Raw genomic sequence first — 27,906 nt, forward strand, 5'->3', positions numbered from 1 at the left:
ATGCTTGCCGCGAGATCACATTTGTTTTTTTTTTCCGGCTGTGCTGTAACCATGATTCTTCAAAAAACATTATTATCGGAGCCACGGTGTAACCGGTAGACTATTCCGAACGCAACCAAAGGGAAAAAAAAAACCCGTATATTAACTACTACTACTTCTTTGACAGGTTTGAAACCCATGCTTACTCTCTGATTCCAAACATGTGTACGTCTTTATAATTTCATCGTTTTCTTAAGAAACTTGTTACTCTGAAAAATATACGAAAAATCATGCTTTCAGTAAGTAATTGCTTGGTTTTTGTTGTTTCATTTGTTTATATTTCTGGGGCTAAAAAACCCGTCCTGCTTAATGTGTTGATATTTTACAAATTATTTATTACACAGGAAAGTGAAATCACAGCTGATGACTTGGATGAAACCATGCAACTTTTGAATAGTGTTCCTGAAGTTGCCTCAACTGTCTTAGAAACAATTCAGAATGTTATAAAACAAGTTAAAAAAGACGAATTTCAGGGAAAGGTGTGCATACAATTTTTTCCTTTTCGCCAAATAGTTCTCCTTTTTGTGTTTTATATGCTTGCTAACAGTGATGGCTTGTGATTTGAATTTATGGGGGTGCTGAAACTCTCCAATTTTAAACATGCAGTGGACTCTTATCCGAACACTCCCTATGTGAAACCCCAATAATCTGAACACATTTTGATAGTCCCGGCAAAACTCCATTGGTTTAACACAGGCTGTACTCTAAACACCCCAGTATTATGATCACTACTTTTAGCCCTGTTTAATTATTACTTTTATACTGAACCAGGGGTCTGGCCAGAGGAAATTTGGGTCCGTTAACGGACCCTTCACAAAAATCCGATCAACCAAAACGGACCTTTCACAAAATCCCGACCAACCAAAACGGACCCTTCACAAAATCCTGATAAACAAAAACGGATCTTTCACAAATTGTTTATTGGAAGAGCAAATCTCAAATCAAAATAACGCAGCATATTTCCAACGATAATGTTTGGAACCTTTTTTAAAGTTAAATTAGAGGTATCAACTTATACAAAATCTGCTAATTTTGCAAAAGAAAAAAAAAGGCGCTCTTGCAGTGCTCCTGGCTCCTGCAAGCGATAAAAAACTACTAAGGCCAAATAAATATAATGCTTGTTGTTGGTTTCTATGAAAGAAATTAACAGCTGACAGTCAGTTTGGTTTATAATTTTGCTTGTTTTATGCAGCAGTGTTGTTGCAGACTTCTCTGAAAAGTCAGTCGTAAGCACTTTTCTCCTCCGGACTCAAGATTTAATAAACAATAATATACAGCAAAATGAACTTAGAACTGCCAAGGATAGTAGGAATGGGAGGGGGGAGGGAGGAATGTGATCGCTTCAGATAGGGTTACCATTTTTACACTTATCGCCACTTAGCGTCTGGCAGGTGCAATGTTTAAACTCTTTATTGCCACTTAGCGTCTGGCGGGCGATGTTTAATTGTTATTTTGGAAGAAAGTTATATGGGTTTGATTTTTCGATGCTAAAAAGGATAATTAATTTTAAATAAACTCTTTTATTTATGGTTTTTTTCTTTAGATGCCTACATTTTGAAAAGCGCTATCTTTTTACATTCGATATGAGAATCATACTTTATTATTTTTTTAAGCTAACTTCGCTTTATTAGGATGTAAATAAATGGAAAGTCTCTTTATTTTTGTAACAACGCTTATTTTAAGTTTTTAAAGCGGAATTCAATTTTCTTTTAGGAGTCAAAAATTTAAATGCTGAATCGATGGTTCATTTTTTATTTTTTATTTTTTTTTATTCAACTGTGTCCAAACATTAATGATATGTTTATCATAGGACTCTAAAGTGCAATTCTAAAATAATTTTATCAGAAATATTTATTTTACCAGCCGATTTTATACTTTTGATGTCTTCAGCTTGAGGATTGCGATCTCTTTGCATCCGCTATGCGAATCTGATTTTTTGAATTTTTGATGTTTTGTACGCTTTGTTAAGAGGTAAACAATTTTAAAAAATTTATTTTTGTAAAAATCATGGAGTTTATGAGTTTTAAACGAAATTCTGTGCTTTTTAACAATGTCTTGGCTTAAAAAATTAAATGCTGAACCCCTGCCTGAATTTCTTTATTACAATTATTTTAAATACTATACAAACACATTTCTAGTATAATTTAACATAATGTAGAATGGTAAATAAATATTGATACTTGAGGGGTGCCCATCTCCCAGACAGCAATGCCGCCCTCCCGTACCCCAATACTCGAAAAACACTCAAGAATGATATTCTCAATAGAAAAGAGGGAAAACACTCAACATTAAGTATCAATGATGCAGTTTGCGCCATCTCTAAATTAAAAAATTTCTTTTTTACAAAAAAAAAAAATTTTTTTTGAGCAATCACGAATGCTTATCGCTTTCATTTGACTGTTTTTGGCGTGCTATCATTTTATTTTCCCACCACTACCCTTCGCAGCATCACCGTCGATCGGGTCCTCACGATGCTTCTCCTATAGCGAAAGCCGTCTCCAGGTTGCATCCATGTCCTACACACACACGCGCATACATACACAACTACATACACATACTCACACACACACAAACACATACACACATGCATACAAACAGATACCTACACATACACACACACAAAAACATACACACAACTACCCACACATTCATGCCTGCACACAGACACAAACACATATGCCTACACACATACAAATACCCCGCCCCCACGCACACACATTCATACACACAACTACCCACACACTTATGTCAGCGCACAAACACACATGCCTACACACACATACACATATCCCTACACACAAACACATACGCCTGCATACACATACTCGTGATTGCGAAAAACATAATTTGACTTCAAGATGTCAAAATTCAAATTAATTTTTTATTTTTATTATTATTATTTTTTTTTTTTTGCAAAATTTGATTTTTTACAAAATTAATTAATTTTTCACAAAAATAATTGATTTTTCACAAAAAACGGACCTTGTGAAAAATCCTGGACAGACCCCTGTGAACTTGTTCACAACCGGTATTTAGGAATTTGGATAAATCAAATTGGAAAGAATCTACTTAATGGAACATCAGATATTTGAATCTCAACTGGGTATATGCCTGCATGTCAATGCATATGCAGTAAATTCCCGATTATCCGCAAAGTTGGGTGGGGCACAAGCGCCATTGATAATAAAAATTGCGGATAAACCACAAAAATGAGGGACAAATGAGGTAAAAATTGTCCTTCCTCAAAAACTTAACTGTACTGATGCATAATACTTTAACTAAAAATACAGTACAGTAAAAATGTTTTGCGTATTTGCACAACAGAACTTAACAATAAAGAACAAGTGTGTATATAATAGAAAGCTCAATAATTAAACGAAACAACTGGATTTATTTTCAATTTCTCTACAAAAAAAAAAACAGCTATTGGTATTTGCTTTTTCTTTACTAATAATAAAGCTGAAAGTCTGGATGTCTCGATGTCTGTGATGCGCATAGCGCCTAGACCGTTCGGCCGATTTTCATGAAATTTACCAGTCTTAGTTTGTAACATGGGGATGTGCACCTCGAAGCGATGAACCGAAAATTCGATTTTGTTCTTTTACTATTCCAATTTTAAGAACATTTTCCCGAGCAAATTATCATAACATGGGCGAGTAAATTATCATAACGTGGACTAGCAAATTAACATAATGTGGAAGAACAAACTACCATATGCGACCATGGGCGAGCAAATGAACGTTGCAAACTGGCGAGAAATTCATCATCCATTATTTGTAAATATACTGTCGAACCAAATGACCTTTTAATTTTCTACAACGGGCAAAGCCGTGCGGGTACCGCTAGTACTGCATAAATATATGTGCCTGAGTGTTAAATGACTTTTAGATAATCAGGAGTTTTCTGTAGTGCCTATCCCTTGCAAGACTAATAACATGTTCACTATAAAAAAAAAAAATCTTGCAGTTCAACCATTGAAGAAAATTTTGTTTTGTTTTTTACAGGGCTTAAGTTTTTTGGATATGAAAAATCAAATGATGTTAAGTTATGTCACTAATCTAACCTATATCATATTAAAGAAAATAAGTGGTCAAAAAATTGAAGGTGAACCAGCTATAGAACGATTAGTGGAACTAAGAACTGTAAGTATCTATGTTTTTTTTTATATTTTGGAATAATGATTTTTATAACCATTTTTCAGTTTTAGGCTATTGCTTTCATTTATGAAACAGAAAAAAATTAACTTTAGTACAATGGAACTGTGTTTCACAAATAATTTTAAAAATTAGATCCTAAAGTTATGTTTAAATCCTAAAGTAAAGCATATTTTTTTCTGAGTTATAATTATTCAATGACATTGTCAAGTATCGAGATGCTACATCAATGTCTCAAAACATTGGCATCGGTCACTAATAATTTCTCACCCATAGTTATTTTTTTGCTTTTGTGTGTGTGTGTGTGTGTTTTTTTTTTTTTTTTTCGCAAAAATTTGTTTTTTGAACAAGTTTTTGTGAGTAAAGCAAGCATGATGAAGAATTCAATGATCATTCCTTCTATATATTATGGATGTACTTTTAAATGAAGATTTTAATTAATTATATGTTTTTGTCTTTCAGACATTAGAAAAAATTAGGCCAATTGATGAAAAATTGAAGTACCAAATTAATAAATTAGTCTCTACAGCATCTTCAGGAACTGTTGGTAAGTAGACTAAATTGAAATTTGCTTAGCAATGGGAGTACAGTGGAACCTCAAAAATCCAAACTAATTGAAGCTGCTCCCTGTTCGGATTCTGGAAAGTTCAGATTTAGACGGTCCCTTGTTTAAACTCTTGTTATTTGCTCAATAGTGATCTGAAATCTTTTATTTTGCTAATAGAGCCATTTCTTGGAGGAAGGTATGGTTAAAATTAAATCTTATCTAAAACAACATATTTAGCAGACTGTAAATTTGAGTTTGTGACTCAATATGACATACCTCAATAAGTGTAATTAACAACAATTATTTTATTAAGAGATAAAATATAAATGGCTTTAACAAAAGTAAATAAGAAAATATAACAATATTGCAACTTTCCCATCGACCTAGATAGCTAAGTTTAAATCCCTACTGACCCAAGTTTTGTTCATGAAGGAACAAAGTCTTCAATGGATAACTAACATCCTTCTTAAAAATCCAAAAAGGCAAAAAGCCAAAGCTCGCTGAATAAACAGCAAGTTGGCTTACCTGAACTTAAGACAACGCTTCAAGACTGCAAGAAGTGAGCTTTCAACTGATAACAATCACACTTATATCACATAAGCATACCAACACTACCTGATCGGTGAACCTAAATGGTCAAGCCCGAAGTGTGTGCAAGTGATGTCATTTGTTCTAGAAAGATGGACGTCAGGTGTTTTCCAGAGTTGTGACATCATGGGCAACGGACACCTCAATTGCTGTTTACTATTCCCAGAATACTTACATAACCAAATCCAGCGTTCATTAAGAAACAATAACATAGTACAAGCAAAATCTAAAGGTTACATAATATGAGAAAATAATGATAATACATCTTTACACTTAAGTAGACATCCTATGTCGATCACAATTTTACCCTTGATAAAGCATGAATGCTTAATAAACCCAGTGGGGGGTCTAACGGTAAGTGGACTACGTGGCCACGTGGGGCCCCCTAATGGCAGAGTCATCTATTGTACTTAAGTTTCTTTATTGCGCAAGCCTGCTTATTTGGTGTCCTCTGAAAATAAAGAGCGAAAAAACTTCAAATTCCACAATTTCACTATTGTTAGTATGGAATCCAAAACGCGTTTCTTTCAAATATCGCAAAAACTAATTTCTGCAGATACAGTCCTTTACTTTCCTCATGGTAGAATGACACGTCATCAATGAACTTTTAATGCAATGGGTATACTTGCTTTTGAGCCTTTTTCTCAAACCGAGGTATTATCCAAAAGATATCTATGTTTTTAATTTGGGTGCTCTAACCCAAATGTCATAGCAGTTTTCTAATTTTTATTTCCTGACACAGACTTGATTTTGAATGTGAGTGACATAAAAAGTGACAATACTAGAGGCGACAGCACTTTTGGAGAAGATGGAAAAATATGAATCCACCCTTTTGACTGTGGAGTGCTATTTTTACAAAGAGTAAATGCTGTTAGCAAATCACTACAATCAATACAGTGCAAACCCTTGAAAGGGTCTACCTTAATGAGATCGTCAGAAAATTTTGTTATTAAATTTCAAAAAGAATACGAAAAAGTAGGAAAAGAAAACTGATATTTCAGGGTTATCATTTAGTGAGGAAGATGTGCAATAGGGCGGGCCGAAAAAACCTTTTTTGGAAATCTGTTTTTGGATAGTGCGGAAAAGTTGCTATATGGGCCCGTTATTACCCATAAAAAGTTTTGCTAAATTTGTTTAATATTTAGCCGGCGCTATTTGACCTTGAAAAACTGAAAAAAGGGGCAAAAATGCACTTTTTTCAAAAAAAAAAAAGAAAATGGGGAGGGGGGTTAAAAATAAAAGTTTGAAGCTAGTTTCAGCAAACATTAGAAGTATCTGTCAGTGAATTAGTTGAAATCCTAAAAGACTTTTATACATTTCGTAGAATATTTAGCTTACGCTCCTTTAAGACTGACACATGGGAAAAATGAAAAAAAAAAAAAAAAAAAAAAATTTAAAAGTAGTTTCAAAATAAGTAAATACTGAAAGGTTACGCAATACGTTACTTAGAAAAAAACAGTGAAAATTCAATCAATTTTATGCGACATTTGTACACCAATTTAAAAAAATGCACACACTCAAATAAAAAATAGTTACATAAGATGCTAATTTTTTAATCTTCGGTTCCAATTGTTTTTCCTGGATAATAAACGGCGCTCAACTGCTTCTATTTTTCCTAAGATTATGTTATAACTATTTTATATATGTTTGACAAATAGAGCCCTTGAGTATTAAAAAAATGTGAATCCTCTGAAGTCTTTTAAACGGGAGCCGGACATTTCGAATGTCATTGCATTATTATCTTTGTTTTGGTATACAACACGACTGTTATGTAGAAACGCGCGAAAAAGAAAGTAACGCGAGCAAGCACAAGTAGTCTTCTATTTGAACCTGGAAGAGATTTGTCTCCTCCCGATGCTTTATTTCTTCCAACATATGAAGACATTATCAGATGTTATCAAATCACTAAGATGCAAATAAAGGGAGAAGGAAGTAAGCAAGTGTGGCCGCTGTAGTTACAAAAAAGGTTTTTAATATTTGGGGGCGTGCTTCCCTTCCCCTTGTTTCGATAAGAAGAGTGATTACTGTGATTTTATCTTATTGTTCTAAATATAATAGCGCAACAAAAAATACTAAAAATATAAAGACGCAACTTTTACAATCAAAGCTAGGCAAATTTAAAGCAGAGGCTACGACTTTGTTTGACGTTTGTGCCTTCAAATGCGCAGATTTATATTCGTGTAATTGCAGAAAAAAAGCAAAAGTCCCTGATAGAGAAAAACAATTTCTAATTGATCAAAGGACAGTAAGAAAAATGGCTATTGGAAAAGTGGATAAGGTAAAAAATAATGCATATTTCGCTCATCCTGAACACCTACAGTTGACAATGTTGTTTGGCTCAAGAAAATACATTCGGGAATTAGCTGTTAGGCGCATTCTGGACTCTAGAAATAAGAAGACGAAGAGCTCGTATGGTTACGATTTTTTAAGCGTCCTAAACTCAATTTTGAAGCCTTTGATTATGTTGATTTAGTTCATTGGGCAAACTGTGTTGCAACAGAGCCACCTCTTACAATACATCTAAAAGACCAACAATTGAAAGAAATGTGCAAAGAACAGCCTACAGCTGTTTCGAGAAATTTCAATATCACACGGAAGCTGTGAAACGTTGTGTGAAACTAATAACCGAAGCTGCAATATAAGTTCGTGGTGAAACTGCACAAGATGGATACATTCGTGCCAAACTTCAAGCTAGGAAAGAACTTCCATCATTTGATAACAAGGGACAATATTATTCCAAAAAATAATATTCATTTGCATGAGGTATTATAAATCAAATTTGAAGATTTCTTTTTCAAAATTTTATTATCTTTATATGTAATTCTAGAAAATGTATGATATTATTGCGTGATAATAATTTTGAAAAATAATTTTCACAATGGTTTTAAAAAAATTCAATATTTTTTCATTTTTCTCCAATTTTTTGATGTCCGAAAGGAGTGGTTAAATGCTCATTAAAATCAATGAAACATTTTATGGGCTCGAATTGGCTCATTATATAACATTTTCGGTGCATTCCAGCAAAATATTTGGAATTTAGTTTTCTAAAAAAAATTTCGACAAAAATTTATTTTTCTCATTTTTTTCAGTTTTTTAGTGTCAAATAGCGCCGGCTAAATATTTTTTAATATCCAAGAAATTTTTTGGGAGTGCTAACTAGCTCATCACACAACTTTTGCGCGCTATCCAAAAATTGATTTTGAAAAAAAAATTTTCGTCTTATTTCGGCCCACCCTAATGTGCAAACATGCAGATATAGAAAGAGAAACTTTTTTTCAATCATCGAAAAATCAGGACACCAGTTTTCAACCAGGAACGATTTCAAAGTGAATAATTTTCTAGTGATACATGATATCTCAAAGGCTAAAGTTATCTCTAAGAGCTCAAAAATATGAAGTTTTGCTTTAAGCATTTCGAATCTTCTTTGATTGAAACATGACAGCAGAAGGAAGACAAGCATCAATCAAGTTTTTGAATGATATGTACAGAACTGAAGTTGATGTTTGCTTTAATGATAGCAAGATAATTTTGATCATTTTGTTATGCCTCTCATGGAAAACCAGAATATCTTTAAAACAATGCCAGAAAATACAGGCACATTAGTTCTCTCTTGTTATCACATTTATCAAACAGCTAAAAAGGAATGTCTTGTGCATTTCCGAACATGGAAACACTGTTGAAATTTTTTTTGACAATTCCATTGACGAATGCATCTGGCGAATGATCCTTTTCAGTTTTAAAAAGAGTGAAAAATTATTTACGATATAAAATGGGAGATGATGGACTGAATAACTTAGCTATTTCATACATAGAGCAGGAGATGTTATATGGCATCGACATTAAAAATATATATATATGGTTTTGCTACCAATAAAACATGAAGAAAATTCATTTTAGGTTCTTAAATGAAAAATATTTTGTAACGATATTGCTTTTATTTTTTGTTTCTACTTTATATTTCATTGGAGCTACTATTTTTTATTATTAAAGTTTGGGGAGGGGGGGCACTTAGCTTGACCCGCTGCTGAATAAATCATCTACTTTATGTTTATAATACAGTGGACGCTCATTATAACGACCACACATTATAAAGACCGTCCCATTATAACGACCAGTGGTAAAAGTCCGAACTTTGTTCCTATGAACTCTATGTTATCTTGCCTTTGTTATAACGACCGTTCTGTATCGTCTAATCCAATACAACGACCGAATTCAGCGGAAGCTATTTCTGCTGTTCTTTCCAATGAAACAAATTTGTAGCTTGAAATGACCTTGATTATTGTTTACGGACATCTGCCTAAAGTTTTCAATGTCAAATCCAACTTTGAGAGGGAGTTAGGGGGGGGGGGGGGAATTACCATTCACCATAGCTGGCACAGAAAAAATGATGGGAGGAAAAATCGAGAAATTTCCAGATTCCTAAGAAAAGGGAGTTGACAGATGTGTTGTTAGTTTAGTGTTTGAAACTAGTGGTTTTAGGGATTTGGGGTTTATCACCTATATCTGAAACAGAAAATAATGTTTTGCAAAAATCACGTCTGCTAAAAAGGCAAACATCTGTTTCTGGTTTTATCTTCAGAAAATGTAGTGGTAGCAGTAGTAGTAGCAGATTTGTAAGTGTGTAACATTTTCCTCCCTATATTTTCTACTTGAAAATTTGATTAATGTTCTGTCATAGTATTTTGCACACGGTTTTTCTAAAAATTCCTATGATAAAAGTAATTTGGGCGATTAACCGGAATGTTTAAAAAAGTACCATTTTTTTTATGGAACAACAAGGCATGCATGATGACTGTATATATTTTTAATTTAACCTCTTATAACGCCCACTCCTTATAAAGACCTTTTTCTCTGGGACGGAGATGGTCGTTATATCGAGCGTCGACTGTAGCAGGAATATCCTTGTAAGTATGAACAGTGCAGTGTTATATGTAGGTCTGCTGAAGACAACTTAAAATTTTGAATTTCCAAAAAAAAAAAAAAAAATTTATTTATTTTTATTTTTTTGCTACATGCTAATATACACTTCAACCTCAGTTGCCTTGACTTTCTGCATGAGCAGAGTGAGAAGTGAATCTTAGAACTTTCAAAATTTGCTAAGTATAATTTCCCACTTTATGTGTAAAGAGATTAGATAATCTTTTCCTGTGTGCAGTGCATATATTTACTATTGTGTACACATTTATGTATGTTTGTGATAAAATGTGTTGGAGATACAGTAAAAAAGGGTTTCTTAGTAATTTGCAAGGTAAAAATTATTTGAAATATGCACTCCTTTGTGCCAAATAATCAGTAAAAATTCTTACTTATATATATCATTCATCTCTCAAAAGTTATTCTTTAATCAATTTAGAATACTTACTTTAAAATCCAATTATAAATTTCTATTTTTTTGTCCTTTATTGAAAGGTTTTTCATAACTGATGCCTTAGAGTTAAATTGGGTACTTAGTATTTTCTACAATTAAGCATACCCAGAAAGAAAATTATTTTGTAGTCTGTTGCTGATGAATTCAATAAAACTCCTTTTGATTCATCTTCACCTTGTTCAACAAGGAACTGAAGCATAAGTATATTTTGAACTTAATATGATTTATTTTTATTAAATAATTTATTTATAAAGACAATCGTGACTGTCTAGTTTTTGTTTAAACTGCAAATTGTTTAAAATGCTAAAATTCAATTTTAGAATTCTTATTTCTAAAACTTTTGCAGATGCCAATGATCCGTTACGGTTTCGAGCCAATCCAGATAACCTTGCTGTTCCTGTAAGTTCCCTCATGAGCTTTCTAATGAATTGTACCAATTTTGTAGGTTTTTAATCTGGTATAAATATAATGTGTTCATAAACAGCTCAATTTTTACAATATTCCATCGCTTCTTTGGAGAAATATATAATTAATTTCAGTTATGTCTAGTACACCATCTAAGCTATTTATCTGTCATTCTAATTATTTAGCTGCGAATAAAAAATTTAATTGGTAATTTGGATTTTGAAAGAATGTTTATTAGCTTATAAAGTTTTAGTGACAAACTTGCCAGATATATAGTTAAAATGTTTATCTTTATGTGATAAATTATTGTTGTTGAGTCCATGGATAGCATCATCCATGAAAGAGAAGGAAATATATTTCCAAATTGGAGGATAACTGGCTTACAGATGACATTAAATAACTATTAATATTCAAAACCCCTTTCATTTTTCCAAACTAAACTCAACAAGCACCTTACTGATTTCATTTTTGACTTTGAAGATAATGATAATAAGTATTGTGTAAAAAAAAGAAACCTTTTAAAATTTGTAGCTGAGCAAACTAAAGCTGAACAAAAAACCTTATGTTAGTAACTACAGTACACTCCAAAACATTGACGGAATTGGGTGACCCAGGTGCCGCAGATAACCCGAAAAAAGGTTTAAAGTGAGGGGCAAAGAAGATAAAGATTGTCTTCTGCTTAACAATGATTGTATTGTTCATAAAACATGATGCAGTGAAAATAGGTGTAGTAAAAAAAATATTGCTAGTGAATGCAATGGCTTTAAAAGATCAATAACACTCACATACGTTTAAACTATATCTAAAGCGATAAGAGTATATGCAAAAAATGCACGTCAAAACTAAAAAAGTATCACTCATTATTGCAAATGGATTTCACACTTACATGAGGAAAACAGATTAACTGCAATAGATCAAACTAGGTTACAACAAGAAGACAGGGAAAGGAGGAGAATTTTTAAGACTAGTCTTGTCACTCATTTACACGTCTAAGTAGTGTAGATTTCAGTAAGTACAGTAGATCTAAAAATCAGGTTTCAATATGTCGGATTTCTGTGATGTTTGAAGGTTTGATGTCACTTGAAGGGATGAGGAAGAAATAAATAGAGAATGTCTTAAAATAGATTTTGCACTTATTAAGTTAAAATGTGTTCACTTATCAACTTTCAGTTAAACATTTTTTAAAGTGGGAAGGGCACAATAATAAACCCCGCCCATAATCGGGTGTTTACTGTAAATTCCTATCAAAGACGCTTTTAATACAATATATACTTTGGTTTGCATAAAAATGTACTACATTTTAATAATTTTATTCTGTAGTTGAAATCATAATGCAATTAAATATTAAGTATCTGTTCACACAACTCAAAACTATCTGCGGGTATGAGAAACAATATAAAGTGGACAGATAAAATTCTTAGGAAGATAATGCTTTTTCTGCTTTCAATCATGTATTCTTAAAAGCCAGAGGTCAACATTTTTCATCAATTTATATAGATAATCAAAGTTTAATGCTGATATTCCTTAACCATTATCTGGTAATGCACATATATTTAGTAAATGTGGAGTGCGCATGTGGGTCTATTTTATTTGACTACTAGCTGTGTTGCCCGGCTTTGCCTGGTCTAACTTGAAAATAAAAAGTGTCAAGTGACGTATATTCAACAATAAGGCTTAAATAGATAAAAAAAAAAAAACATCATGCAAAATTTCCCTCCCAAACAATGACGATGGATATCAAGATTCAGAAATTACATTGAGAAAGATGGATTTAAAAAGCGAAACCATGGAAATACAAAATAAAATAAGTTTAAGGAACTAAAATGGATCTGCATTAAAAAATATCGTTTTTTTCCAATGGTGTCAAAAAGAAAACTGTGGGATAGATTTAATGAAGAAAGTAGTGTCTACATTTCAGCTATGCTTAAAAAAATTCGAGCTAAAAACGCAAATAACTCCCACTATAATTAAGTTAGGGTATTGAAACAAATTGTGTAGAACGCGGAAAATTCTACCCTTTCCAACAATATGTAATATTAACATATGCAAGTAATTTTTTACCCCCCCCCCCATATTTGGGAATTTATGTAAAAATTGGACCTAAATTGGAATTTAAAAAAACTACTCATTGAATTTTTTTTCGAACCGGTCTGCAAACCTTTCCGGTGCTAAAGAGAGATACTATGAAAATTTCAGCAAAATTGGACAGGTAGTTCTCGAGTTTTGCGCATTGAAACAAACATGCTTTTTGGAAATTTCATTTTATACTATGTAGAGATGATAGGAAGATTAAGCATAACAATCATAATCCACTGATTAACATTTCAACAACTTTTTTTATTCAATTTTAACCTTTTCTTTTAGGATGAAGAGGAAGATACAGCTGATGAGCCAAGGGAAAGTAAAATCTATGTACCGCCGAAAATATCTGCTGCCTATTATGGTAAGTTTTGTGAAATATTCTTTTATCATTTTTTCCCCCTGAAAAAAGTTATGAAATGTATGTATTTATTATGAAATTAATTTATTTACTTTTTCATGTAATTTACTGAATTTAATAACTTATTTAAGTAAAGGAATGCACAACCTTTTTCAATTAAGAGCTACTCACGTTACAGGAGCACTAGTGGAGGGCCGCATTCATGCCCATCATTTGAAGGGGTCAGAAGGAGCAATGCCCCTCCCCCGGTTTTGAGAAGCTAATGTATTTTATTCAAAAGTGGGTGTGGTTTTTTTTTCCATTGCATACATACTTTTTACCCCCTAGAAAAATTTGAAAGTATGAACCTGCTGCACGCACCAGTACTTTGCTGATAAACCTAAGGCGCATCGCGAAAAGATGGGGTGATGTGGAGAAAAGTACTTAGCTAATATCTATTAACAAAGAAAAAAGATATATATTATTTAAATATTGAATCTTTTATTAAATGGCCTGGCTGCTAGTAGAACAGGTATTACATTTGCTGAAAAAGTGACCAGTAGCTATAAGGGTCTACAATTCACTAGCTAGTAACTGGAGATTTTCAGGTCTAATCTTTTTTCAAACGAATTTTGGAGCATTTTTATTTAGTGTGTTTAAATTTAAGATTGTATCTGGGGAAGTTTCTTTTATTTATTTTTTATTCCCTCTCTAAACATTTAAGGAAAAAAAAAATAAAAAATTTTGAAAAAAAAAACTTCAAAAAGAATTTTTTTTGGACGAAAAAAAAAAAACTAAATGCACTCACGGATCGCAAATCGCTACATGGTAGGCTGCAGGTTTTGCATTCCTAAATTATTTTTTTTTTCTTCCTGAATTCTAAGTCTTCAAAGTTACAGTCGGTGTCAGAAAAGTCATGTATATTTAATTGTTTATACTTATAAAGTTGGTTCAATTTTAGTTTATCAAACTCCAAACTCATGTGTTATACAGTGCATGTACTCTTTTTGCAGATGAAGATGAAAGCCTCACAGACCGCAAAAAAAGAATTCTAGAGCGAGCACAGAGAAAGGCCTTGAGTAGTACAATGCTGCAGGAGTTGCGAAAAGAGTATGACACTGGTCCTGAAGAGATAAGGGTATTTTGTTCGATCTTCTAATTTTTAATCTCTGGATTACATCAAGATAAATACATGTAAAAAACAATAACAGCCTATTTCTTATTTCAAAGTACATATTAACCACTGTACTAGTCAAGCCAAGGATTACAACCTTTCTGTAAAAGAGGGTCATGCTGATAAAAGTGAAGGATATCTCAGCACAATGGGTTTTAATGAAATCATTTTACTATGTATGTAGAACAGGGTTGGCAAGTTTTTGCCATAGGGCAAAAGGATTAGTTTTTGCTGCCTGGCAAAAATAAGTTTTTGCCAGTTTTTGACCAAAGTGGCAAAAACAGAATTTGTATTAACAAATTACAGACAAAGTTTCTTGCAATTTTTTTCCCTCTGAAACTTAATAAAAATTCTTAAATGCTTTGATAAAGTTGAAATTTTGGTTTTATCTGTTTTTCAGTTTAAAATAAATGCAATACATTTGTTTTAAGAGGTAATCATTTGGAATTTTTTAAATTTATAATTTTTTTAAACATACAACGAAATATACTATTTGTCTTATTTGAGACAAGAAAATAATTGTTAACTTATAATGTAAATGCGACTGTCTGGTTTATTATAAAGAAATTTTATTAGTTAGATCAGTACTAAATTATAAGATTAAAGAAATCAAGACAAAGGAAAAGCAAAACAAATATTAATATGTAAATACAGTGAAGCACCGTTTATACGTTTCTGAAGAGACTGTATGAAAAAAACGTATAATAGGTATATGTTAATATGTATTAAACTCTGCAAGGACCAAATTTTAAAAACGTATGATTGATAAAAGCATATAAAAGAGAAATGTATAAAAGGTGCTTCACTGTATATTTGGAATCTATACAATTTTCAACAAAGGCTAGTTTTTGCTGTTACAACATGACATAATAGCAAACTAGATTTGTAAGGGTATAGATGCTGATCAACAATTTCTGATTGTATAAAAGAAAAGTTTGAACTTTCTCTTATGCAGCACCACTTGCAGTAATGTCACTACAAGAAGCGGTCCGGGAACGCGCTCGTGAGGGAAGGGGGGGGGGGGGCACTCAAAACAGGTTGGAAAGTTTGAAAACTTTAAATGCTTTGTTCTAAACTCTTCTTCAAATATATCTTAAATTATGTTTAAATTTTAAGTAGCACACAATATTGTGGGGGAAGTTCAGTTACACTTATGCCTAAGACAAATTTTACAGGAAATGCCTTCATAATTTATGCTTCTCTTTGTTTATATGTTAGCTTATTTAAACGCTCACAGCAACAAATGAATAAAAATGACTTGTTTCTGAAAATTGTGTGAACTTCGTGTTTGCATAAAAGGCTAAATGTTCTCTCAGAATAAATTAGTTTTTAGTAGTACTAAGTTGATAGATGAAGAAATTGCTGCCCTATACATATCGTCGTCTCAAAGCAACAGAAAGATATCTATGTTCAGAAATAACAATAAGATATCCAACTGTTGTTCTGAGGTGACAATATGGATTTACCAATTTTTTTGCGTTTTGAAATTTGTAGAAGGAGACTCATATCTAGTGCTCAGTTTTTATTATTTTCAATGTGTAGAAATCCATTTCAATGTACATAAATGCTTTGGACTTCAAAAAAAGTTCAAAGTACAGTGAAGCACCGTTTATACGTTTTTGAAGGGACTGTATGAAAAAGCGTACAAATGAGGAAACGTATAATAGGTATAGGTTAATGTAGATTAGACTCTGTAGGGACCAATTTAAAAAAACGTATAATTGATAAAAACATATAAAAGAGAAATGCATAAACGGTGCTCCACTGTGTTTAAGTTTGGGATATTGTTTTTCTTTAAAAAAAATAATCATTACTTTTTTATGTTATTATAGGAAACTGTTGATCCTTATAAGTTGAAACTCACTCAAGAAATGAAAGAAAGAGAAAGGTTTGAAGTATTGATTGTTTATTTATATAATTTTGCATCAATTGTTAACTTTGTGCTTATAATTATATTTTGAATTTTAGGTATGAAGAAGAATACATGTTACGTCTTCCAATGACAAAACGACAAAGGGTAAGTTTTTTGAGACATGGTTTTTAAAGACTTATGATTCTAACTGTTAAATGTTGCATTAAAAATATTTTTACTGCATATTTAGTGAACTCTTTGTTTGTGGTTCTAAAACTTGACTTAACTTCTTTTAATTATTAGATTATTTCTTTTGTATAATGTCTTATCTTTCTTATAGCATGAAGCTCGTCAGTTAACAACAGTAACAAATTTTAGCACAAAATTTGAGGATATCTCTGCGTTAGAAATGAATTTGAATGTAAGTATTATGAAAATCTTGATGTTGATCTACGTTCTTGTTGATCTATGTTCAGGATTTCAAAAATGGAGGGTTCATAAAAAGAAAAGATAAATCTCTCCTTGCTCACAAGGGCGCCCGTATGCAAAATTGTAAAGGGAGAGGGGGTTCAGATATTTTCCCCATGCAAACTGATTTTAGTGCAGATTAAAAGTTATTAAAATTTGATGTTTTAAATAACTTATTCATTAACGGCTGGAGAAGAAATATTTTTACATCTTTGCAAAGAAAAAAGTACTAAAAGCAAGGAAGTTCTAATTTCCAGGGGGGGGGGGCTTGAGCCCCCCCCCCCCCCTTCCGTATGGGCGCCCTTGCTTGCTCACACTGTCCTTGGAATAAACCATGTGATAATGTGTGTCAAATCCTTAATTTTGAATTGATAGTAACAATCTTCATTAATTTCTTTTCTTTGTGAAATAAATACCATATATCCTCATGTAAGAAAGTGCACATTCATTTACAACATCTTATATTTTATTATTAACTTCTATTCAACTAAATAGCACTTTTGAAAATTTTTCAAGTAACTGACTGACATAGCCAAAGCAAAATGATTAGTAGGATGTTACACTCCATGCAAAAGATACATTCTTTTAAAAATCTATTCCCCCCCCCCCCCCCGCAACCGGTTTATTGTTCTTTTAAGCTCAATTTAACGGTGTAATTAAATGTAAAAGAAGTTTTTGGTTGGTTTTTCAAATATAGTTAAAAACATAACTGACTGATATTTAAATTACAGGGAGTAAGATTTTTTAATTGATACATATTTTGCATTTAATGTGACAAAATACTTATGGTTTGTCAGTTACCCATAGAATTATCCTTTAATTAAATGCGTGTGAATCATATGATGCTGCACCATTTTATTATTAATAACTTTTTTTAGACTCCTTACAAGAAGCATTGTAATTTTTACTTTGAATGCTTTGCATTACTATAATGTAATGCTAAGCATTCAAAGTAAAGCTCTCTTTTCTCTTCTATGCTGAATTTTTGAAATATGATTTTAGCAAATTAAGTAGAAATAATATGATAAAAAAGGAGAAATATTGCTTAGGTGCATGAAAATTTCAGCCGAGGACTGCAGTTTCATGCTTATTAGCACTCATCAGCCCAGCATAGGAGTGACTTAGCTGGAGGTGGAAAACCTCTTAAGGAAGTCAAGAGTGCCACACAAACTGGTAGCTAATACAGAATTAGCACTGACCAGGCGAGTGATTAAAGCAATGGTTTGGTACAACTAAAATATTGAAGGCAAGGCAGGTATATTCAGTAAATTACCGCCCTATAGCCAGGGCTAAGGCAGAAATACATTTCATGTATTTCTGCCTTAGCCCTGGCTATAGGGTGGTAATTTACTGAATATTGCTTATCAGGGCATATTTTAATGGGGGTTTTTTTTTTGGGGGGGGGGGGGCAATTTCCCACACAGTCAAATAAAATTGACCCCACAGTCTAATAAAATTGCCCACCTACATTTTCCTAAATTTAAAAAAAAAAAAAAAAAAAAGCTGAACTTTACAGAGGAAAATGAATAAAAAATTTTATATGAAATCTTTTTTTTTTCTTTTGAAAAATACAATGTTATTTGCATTTGGTTGTATTAAAATGAAAATAAATGGTTGTATTATAATGAATTAAATTAAAATAATTCAAAAACTTAGTGACTGTTTGAACTATTTTAAACGCTGAGTCACAGCGTTTATGTTCTTTACTCTTTTCCGATCAAACAAAATGACCATTAGCAATAATTTCCCTAATTACACTTTTCACACCCCAACACTTTTTTGACAATTATTCAACTAACATAAACTGCACATTTACAATCTCCTCCCCCCCTCTTCCGAGGAAGTTGGAGTTGCCCACACAGTCAAATTTCCTATTGCTTATGTGCTTTAAAGTTGAATTTAAAAAGCATCACTTATTTTGTATGTGTATAATATTTTATTTTCTAGGATCGGAGACATTTAACTGTAAAAAAATTGTTTCACTTGAGTATGGCTTTAGTATTATTGCAGGGTTTGTATGCTCTGGGAAAACCTGGAATTGTCTGGGAAAATGATTGTTAAAAATCTCAGGGACAAGTCAAGAAATTTTTTAAATTTGCTCCCCCAACAAAAATTATTTAAAACTTTTTCCCAAGGAATTTTGTTTTATGAGATCTATCTTCATTTTTATCAATGTTTCCTGAAAAAAATTGTAAAAAATTTTGAGGCAGAATGACACTGGCATTAAAAAAACTTCCCCAAAAAAACTTCCGCAGTCATCATTTTTGACCCTAAATAGTTCCCACGAAAAAAATTCCTCAGGTGAACAGGAATGATGCCGAAACTCAACAGGGAAGAAGATAATTTACTGCTTCGGAAGCACAATCCTGAAAATGGGAGGGTTAGTTGGGGAAAATCGTTTTTTGATCAGAAAATCTTTTCAGCTATGTGTGAAACGTAGTCGCCGTTTTTGGTCATTTACAAGATGGAAGTAGACACAATCCTTAAATGCCTAAGTTTCCAAAAACAAAGCAGAATTGGATGTTTTCCTTAACTGAAAACTAATGAAATTAACACAAAATGTGCTGCAAATTGTTTTTTTTTCTTTGGTTATTTTAAACAATTTTCTTGAGAAATGAAAAATTTTGTTCTTAAAACTTAATCTTATCCTCATTGCCTTGGATGCAAATGTGCTAAAAACTTTTCAACAGAATTTTAGTTTCATGAAGATTTATTATTTTAAATTGTTTTCATGCTACGCTTCAAATTCAAAAAAATATTTATTTTTTGGCTTAGCCACCATTGTTGGTTATTCCCAAGATGGAAGTATGCAAGACTTGCCTAAGTTTCCGAATTGGATGTTTATTGCAATGCTAACTAGTGTAAACAACACAAAATGTGCCCTTTTTTCAGATAACTCGTAATTTTCTGCAAAAATGCGAAATTTTAGGTTTAGAACATTTTTTAAAAATTCTAATTGAATTAGACACTTATGTGCTAAAAATATACTATTTTGTCTTAATTGTAGTTTTATAAGGATTATTTATACACTTGTAACTACATTTTGCTACAAATTTAAAAATCTACTTATCTTAAATTTTTTACTTAGTCGCCATATTTGGTCGTTTGCAAGATGGAAGTAGACTTAAATTTCCAAAAACAGAATTGGATGTTTTTCTCAATGTAAACCATTGAAAGTAGCATAAAATAAGCTATAAATTATGAATTTTTAAAAATTAATAAGAAAAGAAAAGTTTTTAGAAAAGAAAAGTTACAATTTTACTGTAAGCATCCGTTAAGATGTGAAAGAAAGAAAAAAAAAACTGCTGAGTTGGTATTGATCTATGATCGGTGAATGTTGATTTTTGTTTTTGCATTATATGGTATGCTGATCAATGCAACAAGTTAATCATATTAATTCTGCAAAATTGTTTTGTATTTTGCTCAATGTTAAGAAAATAAAAATAAGTAATGTAAACCAAAAGCAGATGCTAAAAGTTTCTCAATTACAGCAAAAGGCTAATATTATGCATAACACATGACATCGAAGAAAGACTAAAATAAGTTGAAAGTATTTTCTTCAAGTAGTAAATGAAATTTTGAAGAAAATATTTTAAAAAAAACTTAAAATTTTGAGTGAGAGAAGAAAAAAAAACTCCAAGAATTTTTTTTTTTAATCTAAAAGGAAAAGTTCCAGTTTTTCCGCATTGCTACTTTAAACAATCTTAATTATTTTGAAAATATTGCTATTTAAACTTAATTTTAAATGAAGCAAGTAACCTGGAATTCCCCCCCCCCCCCCCAAAAAAAAAAAAAAAAAAAATTTGGAAAACTTGAAAAAATCGGGGGAATATTTTTTAACCACAAGTCTATGAACCCTACATTGCATGATAAATTCCATTTTTAGCTATATATCACACAGAGTGCCTACTTTTCCTACTTTTTTCAATTAATTTATCCCTTCCTATTTTATCCTGCTCAAAACTCTGGTTTGTTTCCCTGTTTTGTGTTTCAGCACATTAATAATTTTATGTATGATTCCATTAAAAAAAAAAAAAAAATGAGCAGATTACGCAGAGTTGTGACAGCTACTCCAAATACATTTCTTGTACCAAGCCTTGTTATTTTCTACTCAGCAAACTGTTCAAGATTTGGAGAAACTTAAAAAAAAACAATCAATGTAGTGGAAAAGACAAAACAAATTAGATAACTAAATTTTTTACATTCTAGTAACTTTTCTTTTGTTGTTTAAGTTTGTATGACAGTTGTTTTAGAATGATTTTATCTGAGCTATATTTTGAAAGTGGGATCCAACTTTTTTACAGTTAAAATACTGTTAAAGTGTTTTTTTCCTTGGTTCACAGTACAGATCATATAAAAAAAATATTGTTGAAGCGTTTGCAAAATTCAGTGAAATATTTTATTTTACTTATTATTTTGTTCTTCTCTGCTTTAGGATGTGTCTATGAAAAGGAGAAGCAGTGGTCCTAAAGTAGGTGTAACCAATAAATATTTATTTATACATACAGTAAAATCTCATTACAGTTATTACCAGTGCAACGAAATATCCCTTTCAGAGAAATAAATGTTCAGTCCTGTTTTCGTTGCCATTTCATGGCTTGAATTCCATTAAAACAAAATTCAAGAATAGTCAAAATTTGTTGTCTCTTGTTGTGGTGGGATTTTACTGCATAGCTATGTGTGTGTGGGTCCATATTTTTTAAAAGCAATGAATTTATTATGTGTGCATTTCATATTAGTTGTAATAGGTGCAGTAGTCAGAGTGACAGCTTAATTATTATAATTATGAGATGAAGCATGTAAACACTAGTAGGTTGTGTCATAGATGTACACCAAGTTCACCAGAGCATGGAAATACTATTGTTAACTCAAAAAAAGAAATAAAAAAAACTCCATTAGTTTGAATTTTGAGATCTTGATTTCAGATTACATTTTTTGTAATTACAATTGTGATAGGAACCCTACTTGTTAGATTTCTTGTTTCTACTAATGGCTTTTATTGCAACCATAATTTGAATTCAATATGTAAAAATTTAAATGAACGCCAGAGGTTGGATGTTGTGTGCTGGATATTGTTTTTGCATTAAAAGGATTGTGTAAAGTCGGGAATGTGGTTTATAAATAACTTGATTCTGAGGCACATGGATGCCACTGTCAAGGGGAAGGGGCATGCTCACAGAGGCCTGTGAACCAGAGGTCATGGATGCCACCACCGAGGAGATGGGGACATGCTCACGGAAGACCATGGACCAGAGGAGTTTGAATTATAATCATAGAAAATAAAATCGAAGGACATCAACTATGATCAAGTGAAAATGATAAGCAATTGTGATTGCTCAATTAAAGCAATAAACAATGCAATATCAGTATTGGTCTTAAACAAATAAAAATCAGAGAAATTTTAGCAAACAACCTGCCTTAAATTTCAATCCCTGCTATGAGTTAACATCATGAATCCTATTTTTGGTGAAATATTCAGGCTAAATAATGTACTTAGATTTCCATTTTTATTAGAATGCTAACCAATAATACTCTATTTTTGAAAAAAAAAATCTTTGTATTTATTTATTACAAAGTATATAGTACATTTTATATTAGTTTAACATATTTATGAGAAGCTTTTCAATAGTTTAAATACAGTAGAAAAATCTATAGTATACATTTTTACATTACAAAATAAACAAAGACATTACAAAGACACACTTTGGTACAGTAGAAAAATCTATAGTATACATTTTTACATTACAAAATAAACAAAGACATTACAAAGACACACTTTGGTTACACTATAAAAAGGGTATACATTTTATACCCTTTTTGAATGTTTATTACTGCTGCAATTTTTGTCCTTTTGACAAGTGTGCTGGCTTATAATAGCTGATGTCAGGTGTAACTTTGAGTAAAGAAAATTCACCCTTAAGTACTACTGGAAAACTGAGAACATGATGGAACTGCAAAAACAGTTTAGAAAGGAGTTTCAAAGAGATGTAGCAATGAAACTCACAGTTATTCATTTGGTGAATTCATTTAAGGAAGAAGAAACTGAAGAATGTCAATGAGAACCATTTAGAATGATTACGATCATCATCCACGGCCTCATTGAACAAGAAAAATCACTGAAATGCTCCTTCCATCTCGTAGAAAATCTGTTTGGCAAATGGCTTCTGAGGCAATTGAGAGTACTGCATGAACCCTCCCCAATGGAAAAGTTTTAATTCTAGATTTGTACATAGTCTTAATGAAGATGATCATGGCCAGAGAATTAAATTTCGTCAGCAGTACCATGCAAAATTTGCATAAGATAATCAACTCCCATTGGTCCCTTCTATGGTCCCTCGATTTGACCTCCATAATATTTTGTGTGTGGGACATGTCAAGTACAATGCTTACAGTACAAAACTTGCTACGGTTAATGAGCAGCCATTGAGAGGGTAAGTGCTCAAATACCAATCAAAGTAACATTTTGAATTTCATTACTCAGCATTATCAGCTGTGCCTAAACCACATTGGCGAGTAATTAAAAAAAATCCGTTAAAAGGTTGGTTTCTATATTGGTTCACTTAGTTTTTTTTATTTGAAACTTTTCTCTATCATAATAATTGTGTATAGCTAATCAAAGAGGGGGTACATTTTTTTGGGACCCTCTGTGTACAGGGATGAAAATCTTCCCCAGATCGGCTTTTTGTATTTCTTTCATTTCCCGGCCGCAGAGTATTTTTAAACAATGGATTGCGATCACTTTCTTCCCCGATGGATCGCGATCACGTTCTTCCGACGACGTCAGGATTTTTGCTGACTCACATGTTCTTTCTAAGGTAGAAAGAAGAAAGAAACTTCATTTCCTGGGTGGGGAGGGGAAAAGGCTTGAGAATGACGTAGAAAGCGTCGGCGTTTATGCATTTTGAAATCCGATTGCATCTGCTTCCATAACACTCGCTCATTTTCGTCTACTATGCCATTCTACTGCTTAGACATTAATACCTTATTGTAGACTTAATATTTTCAACCCTTCTTATACTTTTTTTTTTATGAAGACTGCCACACCCATTCAAAAATGTTTATTCTTCAAATTTATTTTAATCATACTGTGCTATTTTATTATGACAGACATGTAAATATAGGAAATTAAAGATGCTTATTTTCTTAACTCATGACATAGTGTTTAAAACTTTTTTATCAATTTAAAAATAATCATTTTTATGCTAGTGCTTAAAATGACCATCAAAGCTCAAAACGTTTTAGAGTGGGTTTGGTTTTTTAATGATTTTTATAGAATATTCCCGGCTGCTCCACAAAATTTCAAAATGCTCCTCAAATTGTTTCTCCAAGGTTAGTTACGCTGATAATCAAGGACAGATATGAGGGAGGGGCGATGGGTGCAACGGCCCCTCCCTTGATGGACCTGGCACTGGCAATTTTTCCGAATTAAAATCCTAAAACGCAAATGTAGACCTTTATTGAAGATGATAGGGAAAGGATTGGGGTTCAAATTTCCCTCTGGGAAACTTTTCGACATTGAAATTACAAAAAGGCAATTTTAGACTATCTGTCATGATGTTTGAGAGAAGGATTTTGAAGTATTCCAACGGAAATATTATGAAATTGAAGTCCTAAAACGCAATTTTAGAATATCTCTTTCAGTGGAAAATTAAAGAAATATGTTCAGGGACCTCCTCGGCTAAATTTCGATATTTTAGTTGCTTCTGGTAAAAATGCTGTGGCAGCCTCCCCCCCCCCCCCCCTTCAAAGCACAAGTTAAAAATTCAACCGCTCCCTCCTTGAAACATTTCTAGATCCGCCCTTGCTGATAATGTCATTTTGTAGTTATGATGTCCAATGATTCAGCTTGTATTAAGTGTTTAATTACATGGAAGTTTTATAGCATTAGATGTCACATTATCAAGTTTTGATTTCACCTAATTTGTGGGCTATGAGAAATTGAAAGTGGTAAATGGAATTAATATTAACTGTTAAAATCTTAAATAAATGCAAGCTTATTTTATTTATTCATTTGATAGCATTTCTACTAGTAAAAAAAATTATCTATTAATGTTTCAAAGACAGTCTAGTATCAATATAATTTTGCGTAATGTAAAAAAAAAAAATATGTATATTAAAATTTTAAATCTCGCAATTTTCCCTCTTTTTTGACTTTGGGCTGTTTTCATCCCTGTGTATAGATCAATGAGTGGTCTCTTTAGAAGCCGTTCACCAGGCCAGGGGTCATGGCACAGACTGCGCTATTGAAGTTTTTAGTGCGGGGGAGGGGGAGCGGGTGATTTAAGGCATAGTTTCCTCTTTTGGGGGGAGGGTCCTTGCTCTTAGGGCGTTGACACCTCTGTGTCCACAAATGATGTCACTCTTTGTGGGGGGGGGGGGGGGAGGAAGTTCATAAAAATGTGAAAGTTTTTGACAAGGGGAAGAAAGGGAGTTACAAAAATACCGACATCACGCATTTTTTAATGACAATATGCTTATGAAAACAATGTGACATGTGAGAAAAGGGGAGGGGTAAGGCAAAGTGTGACATAGGGAGAGGGGGTCAAATATTTTCAAAAATAAAAATGACATAGTTTATAGACAGCTCCCTCAGGCAAAAAAGAAACTGATGAGACAGAGAATGTTCTTGTTTCTCTTTATGTAGTTACAAATGTTGCTCCTCTGTGACATATCGAACAAGGCAAAAAAATGCCATCAACAGCCACTGGCATTATACTTGCTTCCTAATCAAAAATATAACTTTAGCAGAGAAATCTAAAAATATTACTCACCCCTAAAAGATCGCTGAAAAAATTTGTAATGAAAATGTTTTTATTAAATGTAAATATGATCTTTAAATTACTACATTAATTTCTTTAAATCTGCAATAATATGCAAATTGGAAAAGCCTATTATTATTTTTTATTATAAATAATTTTTTCAGGTAATCTTTTCAATTATAATTTCCGTAAATTAAATCAGTTTAGAATAGCCGGAATTTCGAATGAACAAGCGTCTACTGTATTTAAAAATTATTATTCAATAAATTTATATGTTTGAATGAATGATAATTTTAATGTTTTTCTTCTTATGCTTAAAATGTCTGTGTAAATATTTTATGTACTTCCAGGGAAAATTTTCGAAAAACAAGAAGAAAAAAGGTGAGATTGTTCAAATGATATTCCATTGAATTTTAGTTTTTCTTATTGTTTCTTTTATTATGTTTCTTCATGCATCATTAATAAAACTTGCATACCTGCCAACTCTACTAGATTTTCCGGGAGACTCCCGGATTTTTGACATTTCTCCCGGTCTCCCGATTTCAATTGAAAATCTCCCGGTTTTTATTAATCTCTAAAAAAAATCCTTCCATCTAGGGATTTTCTTGAAAATGAAAAAAATAAACCCCTTTAAAATAAATTTTTACATCGTTTTAGCGCTTTTACTCCATTGTTTGAAAGTTTCCTACTCAATTTCAAACTTTAGCACATTGGAATCTTGCAACATCAGTTCTTGTTTACGTTTGCGATCTCTTTCGCGCACTCATGGCTAAGGCTATGTTGCACAACATTTCTTCCTGTACACAAAACGACCGCTACTATCGGGCACTTTGCGGCTGAAAAAAGTAGATGAAATCTTGTTGAAGACCTGAAAAAAACTTGTCTATGATTGAATTTTTACAGATAATTGAAATTCTTTTTTTCCCTACATAACTTTTCATTGAAAAAGTATTACTTTAACTTTTATTCTTCATTTTAATATTTTCATTAATTAAACTCTATGTATAGGACTCAAGGAACTTGCATATGATTGTACTTTAAGATATAATAAAAAAAACCCTATTTTCCCCTCAATAACATGGAAAAAAGCGATATTGTGCTACATTGAAAAAATCTACTGGATTTTTTTCTTGGAATGATGGCAGGTATGAACTTGACTTTTCTTTCAGTTTGTCATAAACTAGCCAACTAGTCCAAATGATATGTATAATATATTGTTTGATATCTATCTATAAGGATGGTTGTAAGAACTTAACTGAAAAAATTGGAAGAACTTTTCACAGATTTAATTGTATTAACTGTGTTAAGACAGTTCGTGCTTAATAATTAATTAAAGTCTCATCCTCATACACATAAGGGATATTATCTCCTGTGTTTCAAGTTCTTTTCTCTGAGTTATTTTGAAGTATGAAGTTCCCCTTAAAATTTATAAACTGCAACTTCTGACACACAAAAGAAAGTGATTTAGAGATTTAATGTTTTTATGTAAAACATTGTGTTCTAAGAATATTTTAACTGCCTATCAAGATTTTTTTTTTTTTGTTTTGTTTGTTTTAAATATACACACATTTTAAGGTATTGCTTCAACTTGTAACTTTTTTTCTTTCTATTTTAGGTTTCAAGCGAAAAAAGCATTAAATTGTTTTTGTTTTATTTGTACCTAAATTGAAAAATAAACTTGTTTAACTACATTGTTTTAGACTTTTTTACCATTATTTAAATAAAATGTTCCTGCCTAAATGATAGCTTATGTTTTTCAGACAAAGTCAAATCAATTAATAGTTTTTAAAATATTAAAAAAATGTCAAATGAAAATTCATTTACAAGAAATATGAAAAACATGTAATTCTTTAAAACTAGGCTGCAAGAATTCGGGACTCTCCCCTTGAAATTTTTCAAAATTGATACCTTGAAAACTCATTTTAGGTTATTTCCAATTGCATTTGGAGAAAGGTCAGGGTTTGGCTGCTATCCCCCAGGAAATTTTTGACACTGGAGTTTTGAAGAAAAGTTTAGGCTATAATGTTGGGACATTTGGAAAGAAATAGGAGCCCTATTGCTCTGAAAATTTTCGAAATTGAAGACCTAAAAATTGATTTTAAGTGTGTAGCATGACAAATTTCTCTTCATTGC

General features: G+C 32.0%; 1 protein-coding gene across 1 annotated transcript; it reads left to right on the plus strand.

The window, feature by feature from the left end:
- Positions 1 to 170: 170 nt before the first annotated feature.
- Positions 171 to 27,464, plus strand: LOC129220335 (neuroguidin-A-like). The gene is made up of 13 exons (XM_054854738.1): positions 171 to 278; positions 384 to 518; positions 4,044 to 4,181; positions 4,656 to 4,740; positions 11,043 to 11,095; positions 13,466 to 13,544; positions 14,534 to 14,658; positions 16,527 to 16,582; positions 16,663 to 16,711; positions 16,887 to 16,967; positions 21,450 to 21,485; positions 26,124 to 26,154; positions 27,389 to 27,464. The coding sequence occupies exons 1-13, from the start codon at positions 270 to 272 to the stop codon at positions 27,409 to 27,411; spliced, it is 900 nt and encodes a 299-aa protein (XP_054710713.1). The 5' UTR covers positions 171 to 269; the 3' UTR covers positions 27,412 to 27,464.
- The last annotated feature ends 442 nt before the right edge of the window (positions 27,465 to 27,906 follow it).

This window comes from Uloborus diversus, chromosome 4 (genome assembly GCF_026930045.1).
Source record: "Uloborus diversus isolate 005 chromosome 4, Udiv.v.3.1, whole genome shotgun sequence".
Taxonomy (NCBI): Eukaryota; Metazoa; Arthropoda; class Arachnida; order Araneae; family Uloboridae; genus Uloborus; species Uloborus diversus.

Excerpts from the sequence above, each read along its gene's own strand:
- LOC129220335 (XM_054854738.1), top strand. Across the intron at positions 519-4,043 it reads AAGACGAATTTCAGGGAAAG|GGCTTAAGTTTTTTGGATAT; the intron begins GTGTGCATACAA and ends TGTTTTTTACAG. Across the intron at positions 16,968-21,449 it reads CGTTAGAAATGAATTTGAAT|GATGTGTCTATGAAAAGGAG; the intron begins GTAAGTATTATG and ends TCTCTGCTTTAG.